The sequence below is a fragment of the Nannobrachium achirus genome (genome assembly GCF_963921795.1).
Source record: "Nannobrachium achirus genome assembly, chromosome: 17".
Lineage (NCBI taxonomy): Eukaryota > Metazoa > Chordata > Actinopteri > Myctophiformes > Myctophidae > Nannobrachium > Nannobrachium achirus.
In genome coordinates, this window is record NC_137824.1 from 34,692,672 (window position 1) to 34,701,907 (window position 9,236).

The 9,236-nt window shown below is 43.1% G+C and overlaps 1 protein-coding gene across 1 annotated transcript; it reads left to right on the top strand.

Moving 5' to 3' along the window:
• The first annotated feature begins 844 nt into the window (after positions 1 to 844).
• hmgn6 (high mobility group nucleosome binding domain 6) lies at positions 845 to 4,733 on the top strand. Its single transcript, XM_080745883.1, has 6 exons — positions 845 to 979; positions 1,964 to 1,990; positions 2,167 to 2,196; positions 3,237 to 3,284; positions 3,384 to 3,503; positions 3,727 to 4,733. The coding sequence occupies exons 1-6, from the start codon at positions 965 to 967 to the stop codon at positions 3,772 to 3,774; spliced, it is 288 nt and encodes a 95-aa protein (XP_080602009.1). The 5' UTR covers positions 845 to 964; the 3' UTR covers positions 3,775 to 4,733.
• The last annotated feature ends 4,503 nt before the right edge of the window (positions 4,734 to 9,236 follow it).

Consider the following 9,236-nt stretch of genomic DNA (forward strand, 5'->3'; position numbering starts at 1 on the left):
GTGCACGACACGAAGTCGTTGGTACAAAACTAAAGCAAGGTCGGCTGCAAGAAATGCACCGACCGAGCTCAGCCTGTGACTGTGAGTTCTGGCTTGTAAATATAAAGAGGGACGCGCGTATATGTATACAAACACACATAAATAGCGTAACATGGGGCTCAAATAGCATCTAAGGAGGCCTTCAAAATATGCAATACTTTAATTCTTTCTTTCTTTATGGGGTTTCCTTCTCTTGTAGCTCGTCTCTGCAAGGGGGGCATTCAGCGCTAAAAACTCAGGACGCCCTCTTCCCTGGTGTTTCGACCAGGTGGGCGTGGTTATATGCCTAAACCTAACCGTAGCCCTAACCTTAACCTCAGTAAAACTACGCTTAAACCTAACCCTAAGCTCACAAACACTATGCCTAGCCTTAACCTTAACCCTAAAAGAAGTTATGCCCAAAACCTAACCTCAAAACCACGCCCATCTGGTCAAAACACCCGGGAAAGAGGTAGTCCCCCTAAAAAAAACCGGCTCCTCCAAAAAGCCTAGATTTGTGCTCCGGTCGTACGGCGGCGTCGCGCGCCCGAAAGAAAACGGCCGATCTGCAAGCTCACCGCGCACCGCGGCGGCGACGCGCGGTGAGCTTGCAGATCGGCTGTTTCCCCGGATCGGCTCTCTTCGGCTGGTTTCGGGCCAGGGGGGGAGAAAAAACAAAAAAGAACTCCCAAGCGTTCTGCAGCAGGCTCCGAATGGCGCCACGCCATTGGCCCGGGGAGCCGTCAATCGGGCGGTTTGGCCGCACCCCTCCCCCCATTCAACCAGTGTGGTGTCTGCTGTGTTTCTCTGTGTGTTTACTACACTGCCCCAGCACAAGACACCCAGCGTCTTCACATGCACTGAAAAACCCCCGCGTCCAACACAAGAAAATAACACCTTTTTTTTAACTTTGTGTTTGTGCGAAACAAAACCCCCCAGATCCAACATGCCCAAGAGAAAGGTACGTAATTCTGACGAAAATTTACTTTAGATCGGAATCTCGACTATGAATGCAATGCAAAAAATATTATGAAGAAGACATCCCCCCTGTTCCGAGGCATTACTTAATTATAACCTGAATTATGAACCGTCTCCGTCGTCGGGGATTTTTGCCTTTGTTCTAGATATAATCTGTATTTTTTGTGTGTTTGAGTGGTTATTTTCCCGATCGTGTGCGCCTTATAAATCGTGTTTTTCTCCTTGCGAGCCGCTGTCCTTTGGGGGAGTCAGAAGTCTTCTGGTCTCCATGCAGTTAAAGCACAAGCAGCAGCCATGCTTTGCAGCTCTTGTCTACCGTTACCTTTTCCTCGCCGACTTGCCGAGAGCAAACGCTCGACTTATCGCACATCGGCCCCTAAAACCGCCCGAAAGTGTCGCCAGAAAATGCACTAGTGCCCCTAGTTTGCATTTTGATGTTAAAAGTGGACATTCGCCGTCGCATTTCGATAAAATTATATATTTTCTTTCTTTGTTCGTAGTCCCAAATGGCTGCGATGGCGTCCCGCTGCCGCTTGGAGGAGCCCTAGAGTCTCCCGGTTGGTCCCTCCCCCTTATAATAAAGCTCCCGCGCCAGCTTTCAAATCTGAGCTCCATGAATTGAATGAGAGAAAGAACAGAGGGGGGGAAAGAGAAGTGCAGGGCCCGGGGCCTCAGTGTAGGGGTCCATGGCTTCTTAGAGTTAATACCTCAAAGTCTATTTCTGAAATTGTGCAATAGTCCACTATTGCATGCCTCCACACATTTAAAACTACACCTATTGAAAATAAATTAGAGTTTTCACATGAAAAGAGAAAGTTTTCTTCGCCGCCTCTCGGCCGCTCATAAAACACGGCCAAAGCGTTAAGCAAGGGTTTCCTGTCGTTTTAACGGACAGGGAAAGCATTAGTGATGCAACATTTTAGTGAATTTTGTCTAAATTTGTCACATTTGTGTTTTCTATCAACAGGGAGGAGATGGAGAGGCCAAGGAGGAGGTAGGAGACCACCGTGCCACACTACACCCAATACATCCGCTATAATCAACTTTTAACAAATATCAATGAGATTTTCCACTCATTTAAGATAATGAGTCACATTTGCATGTGAAGTGTTCAGTGTGTAGTTGTGTGTGAATCAAAGCCCAAATGAAATGTATTTTTTCCCTTTTCAGCCCCAGAGGAGATCAGCTCGGTTATCAGCGGTAAGGACCACGTCTCAGGGACACAATGCAACATTTTACTTATTTACATGATTAAATACAACCAGTAACCACGTATAGACTAGTAAAAAGGCTCTAAAGTAAATTAAAAGACATATTATCAATGATTAAAGGATTAAACAGCTTTTTGATGCATTAAAACAAGTAAAGAACTAGTTTTTGCCATTTTCAAAGAAATTGTAAGGTAATATGTCATTTACACTAATCAAAATGTATAAAACGTCTTAGTTTCACATATTAGACCTCAAAATTGATTGCTATTACTTTAAAACTCAAATAATAGCTCTAGGTTATGCTAAATAATAGAACATAACATTACAAGAGCATATAATGTCTTTTAAAACTAAAAAAATGCATTGTAACACAATAAACATCAATTTTACATGAAATCAGAGCAACTAAGATCTGCTGGACCGGTCATTAATAAATACACAATTATAGCACGTTTATATATTCATATTTAATACCAGATTGGTGGCAAAATGAAGAGATTCAAAATATCCATTTGTAAGGAGCTAAGATCATTAAACTAAGATTAGAGATACATTATTGTCGCCCTGTAGCTGTCTGTGATATCTCTATAAACTTATTCCCAGAATAAGTTTCCCCTGATTAGGAATTTGTCTTGAGGTGAGGTCAGTGCATTCCAATGTACAGTAGCAAATATTATATATATTTACACATGAATCTATTAGCAGTTTATACAGTTTTATACAAAAGATACAAACTATGGAACCAATAAAATGAATATATATGGAGATGAGTTATTAGATATATAGACATTATTGCACTTGTTTATATTACTGTATTTACATATATATGCAAAATAAAGCATACCAATAAAGTTCATATATAGTAAAATTTGTTATTAGACATGTAGACATTATTGTACTTGTTCATATTACTGTATATCGGTGCAAAACAAAGGATACAACTACAAACTATGTAGGCTTTGAAAGGGTATATGAATAGATAAATAAAAACATGCTTAAAATCTCCATTTTCTTCTTTTGTTTACACAGAAACCCGTGGCAGCCAAGGCGGAACCAAAGGTTAAGAAGGCAGCAAAGGTAAGACTGCGTACGCAGCAGGTCCCGGGTTCCAGTCCCTGTCCGGGGCACTGGAACTCTCCTCTGACAGACCCCTCTCTCTGGCCCTTTTCCTTGCAGAAAGAGAAGGTAGTGAACGACAAGAAAGAAGACAAGAAAACCAAGAAGGCGAAGGAGAACGCCGAGGCAGAGGCCAACGAGGAGAACCACTCTGAGAACGGGGAGGCCAAGACCAATGAGGTGAATGCAACACACACACACACACACACCCACGCTGGCAAATCCTGAGCACATAAAACGGCACATAGATATAACATGCTTTTATATATGATCTATATGTACATATACACTGATTTTCTAACTTCTGTACAGAAATGAGTTTGATGACAAGTTGGACAGGTTACACAAACCGGAGTTGCTTCTGTTTCTTTCGTGACCTTGTCCTCTCCTCTTCACCCCGCAGGAGGAGGCTGCTCCGGAGGAGGCGAAAGAGGAGGCCAAGTCTGAGTAGCAACACTGCCGAACCTTCGTCTTCCTCCTCTTCCTCTCTCCGACCCCCCAGTCCCCCCCCAAGCCAGCCAGCCCCCACTCCCCCCTGTCCCCTTCCCCTCAAGTCTCTCACATGGTTTCCCTCCAAGGCGTATTGTTAACAGAGGAATATTTTTATCAATGATTTTATAAGTATCCGTACAGATTTTTAGCACAAAAAAGCAAAAGCTGAAATATGGAGCGCCTTGCAGATTTGCAGTGGTCATATCAAGTGTCTGCAAGCAAGATGAACACACTAAAATCTTTTTTAAATGGCATTTCATGATTGTTGAAGGCTTGTTTGGTGTAGAAAGTGCGTCCCTGCCGGATTGGCTATGTTGTGAGTTGTGTATTCCTGTGTTTTCTCTCCCCCCCACCCCCCTTTTAACACCCCTATATCCTTCGCCGATTAGACCCTCTCCTCCCCATTTCCCCCCGCCCGTCCCCCACCCTGCTCTTGCTACGGCTCAACCTTTTATTCACGTTTTATTAACGGTTCTACCATGCTATATGGGTGATTCTTCTAGACCTCTAAATGTGCAGTGAGTTCCCTGCTTCTGTCTCATGTTCCTGTTTTTATCATTGAATCGTGTTTTAAAAAAGAGTAGGAAGAAAAAACAAACAGAAAAGCAACAAAAAAAAAGCGTGTTGAAAAAAAAAGAGCGTTGTCCATAAGAAAGAGGAAGACGAACATGTGAAACATTCCGGGAACAGTGAGGGCGACCCTCTGACCTGTCTCCTAGACGACCCTGCGTGTGACATAGCTCCCGTTCTCCATCCCGTTGCTGTCGCCGTCAGCTTTTCTAAAAACACACTTTTTTTTTCTTATAAAGAAAACGGTGAATTTGGATCCTTCTTCTCTGACAAATGCAGGTGTCTGCTCCCACTCTTATGTTCTATAATTCTCTTAATAAAAATAAGTCCTGGGAATTTTCCTCGAAAGTGCCGTCTCCAGTCGTTTTTTCTTTACAAGCATGCTATGCCAGATGTTGACTTGTTTTTTCTATTACTTACCTGTGTGAGTTTTTCAACAGAACTTGTCTTAACACAACGCAGTCTTGACATCAGGTTAGACCAACCTAGCACTTAGTCAGTCTTTATGCTTCACCAAGAACAAAGGTCTTTGCAGTGTTCAGCTTTAAGACGTTTGTAATAATCCCCCTGTGAGTAGTTAAACACAACTAGTTAAAACGTGTTAAACATCACCTTTGCCATTGAATTTCTTCATAGGGGGGATGGGTTCAAGACCCAAGTGTGAATAGCTGTTCTGTCATCACTGATTCAATTAGATCCATCTAATATTGACTTTGAGATATTTGCTCCCAAGATAAAGACAAGTCCTGTCTAGGAGTCCAATAGAACCTCCAAACATCTTGCATTCTGAGTCGGCTGTTTGTAAACCTTCATATTGGGGTAAAAGGCAGTCGAACGCAGTTATCTTTGATCTTTTTTGTTGTCATGCATACACATTTTATATTTATGCACAGTGAGGAGTTGGCGTCTCGTTCAAAGGCGCCATCTACTCAGACAGACACTGTTGATGTAGTTGTGGGTTGAATCTAGAGCTTTTCCTGCTCTGAACCTGTGATGGGCAAAGTACTAAAACTCCAGTACTGTCAAAGTATACAAATATTACTTGACTAGAAGTGAAAGATGCTCTGTCAAATTTGCACTTGAGTTAAAAAAAAAAAAAAAAAAGTTCAAGTATTAAAAGTTATTGTGAGCTTGTAGGTTGGCTATTTTCTCTATATTTGAAACAAGGCTTGAGTGGTTAATTCGATTCAATGTGTGTTTTCCCTTCCTAGAAATGTAGTGGAGTCATAAGTAGAAATTTTGACTTTGAAATGTAGTGGCGTGAAAGTCATAATAACTATAACAAACCAATACTCAAGTAAAGTACAGATGCAAACATGTTTTACTTTGGTGCAGTGCTCAAGTAAATGTACCTCATTGCTGTTACCCACTGCTCTTAAACCATTGTGTCTCTCTTCCCTCCTTCCATCCTACACTTATTTGAAGAACATCACGGTGTCTTCTGACAACTGGTCCCAGGCCCAGTGTAAAAAGGGTACATTCACTGAGGATTTTGCTGTTTGAGTCATGTTTCCATTACAGAACAAGAGAGGGGAGAGTATTTGGGCGTTATTTCAGTCTGTGTGTCTGAAGGCATGGCTTGTAATGGCGTGGCCTCTCTTCGAGGGCCCTGAGCCTGTGAGGTGACTCTGCAACATCCGGAAACAGTCTGAAATAGGACTCACATCTTGTCAGAATCTCTGCACAGTAACTAACGTGCACCCTCCCACACACACACACACACACACACACACACACACACACACACACACACACGCTTAGACTATGCAGGAAATGAAGTGTGAGGGACATGACCCATATTTTACACAGACTCACAGAGTGACAAGGAGGTGACATAATGTTCAGACATATCACCACCAGACAGAGGTTTTGTGCAGTGATACACAGCTGGTATATAGGCGACACTAGTGTGTGAGCCCATTGGTGCGTAATTAATGTGATGTGTGTAGGTAGTGTGTACAAGTAGATAGACACTTGAATGCATCAATGTGCGATACGATAGGCCTACTGTAAAGTGCTACTGTACATGATAATAAAAAAGCACCCTTTGAATAGGCCATTACCTCCCAAGAGCTTTGTGTTTGTGCACTAGCCTCCATCAGCTGTGTGTGTGTGTGTGTGTGTGTGTGTGTGTGTGTGTGTGTGTGTGTGTGTGTGTGTAAAAACAGGAAGCAATCTATTTAAAGGCCAATAGGCTATTTATTATTAGTTAGTTGCACTATGATGTAAATTATCTGTGCTCCTAAATGGAAACTGGCCTGCAAACAATATGACGTGTATGACGTTGTTTGCTGATTATTTGAATATTCGTCTGGATAAAGTCTGGACTTTTGTGCAGCGTTTCATCCTCATAATCTGACCTGCATTGTCATGGCCGAGCCACGGGCTCCATTTTGTTGATGTTGTCTTGCGTTGGGGGGCACGTCAATACTCTGTAACGCCACTAGATGTCAGCAACGTCTTACATTTGCTGCTGCGGCCAGCAGACTGTCCTCTGAGGCTGTGTTCATCTCTCTCTCTCTCTCTCTCTCTCTCTCTCTCTCTCTCTCTCTCTCTCTCTCTCTCTCTCTCTCTCTCTCTCTCTCACACACACACACACACACACACACACACACACACACATCTTTTGTTCTGTTCGTTGGTTCTCAAACCTTTTCATGTCATGTCAAGGACCCCCAAGTCGACACTTTATTATTTTAATTTCAAGGACGCCCAGTTTGACTACGGACCCCCATTTAATGGTATTTCTAATGGAACCATATGGACCCGTTAGGATCGATTTGTACACTCAGAGTTACAGATCCATATTAGGGTCCATTTAATTGGTTCCTATTAAACTATCATTTAGCTGGGGGTCCCCCTGGAACTCCCTCAAGGACCCCTGTATAGGGCCCCAGGACCCCACTTTGAGAACCAATAGCTACTTTAAAATATGTTTTGTTAGTCTTCCCTGCCCTCCCCTCCCACACACACGCGCACGCACACACGCATACGCACACTGCACACACACACACACACACACACACACACACACACACACACACACACACACACACACACACACCATGTTGTTGCCTGTCACCCTCCTCCAAATCCCCTCATGTTATTTTCTCCCATCTCCTTTAATCCTGTGTCAACAGTGTCTAGTCAAAATGTTTAATATGATGTTTTTCTTGTTAAAAAAAAGAAAGAAAAGGGAACAAAGAAAAAGGGTTATAGGCTATAACCACAAACAGCCTGTCAGTGTGTGTGTAGCTACAATATTGATGCTGGTGAACTTGAAGTGATGCGAGGACATCATGGATGATCAGAGACTAAGTTGATCATCTCTGACAGGGTGGTCTTATATCTCTTTCATGTCTCCATTTCTTCTGTTTCTTCGCCTCCATCGATCCGTCCCTTCATTCATCCTTGCTTCTCTGTCTCTGAACTGCTTTGATAGACTACCGTTTCCTCCTCCATGGCTTCTCCTCTCAGACATCAAACAGCTCATTACTCTAATCTTAGTAAATGTGCCTCCATCTCCTTGTTTAGCCTGTCCAGGGGCATCGCACCAAATTCTGGGCCCTGGGTACAAGGATTCACTGCGGGGCCCGGGCCCCCCATGAATATTCTTCATTGGGGGAGGTGGGTTTAACCCATTTAGACTTGGAACGCATTGTTACCCATTATTTTGTGCTTTAACTATTGAAAAATAGCAGATATACAAGCTCACAGCGCGGCACCGAGTGCCGCGCTGCAAGCTTGTAGATGTGCTATTTTTGAAAAATCTAGATTTTTTTTGGGTCAGTGGTGCTCAAACTTTTTCATGTTGTGAAGGACCCCCAAAATGATATGTAATTGGCCACAGACCCCCATATCAAAATATCTAGTTCCAGGGACCCCCCAGAAGCAAAATGTTCGCTTAAAAAATACATGTACCTGTATATTCAAAGATTTTCACACATTTTCACAACTTTTCAAAAATAGTATATCTACAAGCTCGCAGCGCGGCACTCTGTGCCACACTGTGAGCTTGTAGTGCCCAGAGCTTGTAGAGCCCACTTTCCCCCCCGTGTGACACCCCTGAGCCTGTCTGGTCATTTGCCTTGTCCGTCAGACAGACTGACAGACTGTCTGCCCCTCTTTCTGCTTAATTGTCTGCGTGTCTGTCTGAATTCAAGGGCCCTTAACTAGGTTAGCCTACTTTAAGCACTATAATGAAAATAGTCGATCTACAAGCGCCGACGTGCGGAAAAGCTTGTTGACGCGATGCATTGTGTGCTTGTAGAGCTTCTTTTTGTGTTTAACAAGGTTTTAAAAAATCACACCCTGTGTGAAGTGAGTGGTGCTTTCAGTTCATTAAGCATCACATGAAGCTTGGGGGGGGGGGGGGGGGGGTAGAGGAAAGAAAATACAATAAATAATGAGGAATATATGAAATTCCCAAAACAGGGATGCATAAACTACATCTTAAACCCTCAGTTTCATAATATCTAGTCAAGTGTGACTAATCCGATGGCGACAAGAATCAGAACTGCACCACTGCACAAAAGCCTGCATGGCCAGGCTTCACTCTGATCTTCAGAAACGTTCTGATGTCTGCTTTCCTGTTTTGGATATGTATTTTGTCATCCCACGCATGACCCCTCCCCCCCCCAACTGCCCTCATAACTCTGGTCATGTGGGGACGGGCCAGTGTGGGTGAGTAGGTATTTTATTTCCAATACATCTGTGTTTCAAAGATTCATTTGATACTCTAAATCATAGACTATATAAATATCTCTCTGTCCGTGTAGGAGGCTATAGCCATCTATAAGATGGTCTGTCCATCTTGGTGTCCAGAAATGCCAATCACTGCACACTGTAAGC

Excerpts from the sequence above, each read along its gene's own strand:
- hmgn6 (XM_080745883.1), top strand. Across the intron at positions 3,285-3,383 it reads AGGTTAAGAAGGCAGCAAAG|AAAGAGAAGGTAGTGAACGA; the intron begins GTAAGACTGCGT and ends TTTTCCTTGCAG. Across the intron at positions 3,504-3,726 it reads GGGAGGCCAAGACCAATGAG|GAGGAGGCTGCTCCGGAGGA; the intron begins GTGAATGCAACA and ends TTCACCCCGCAG.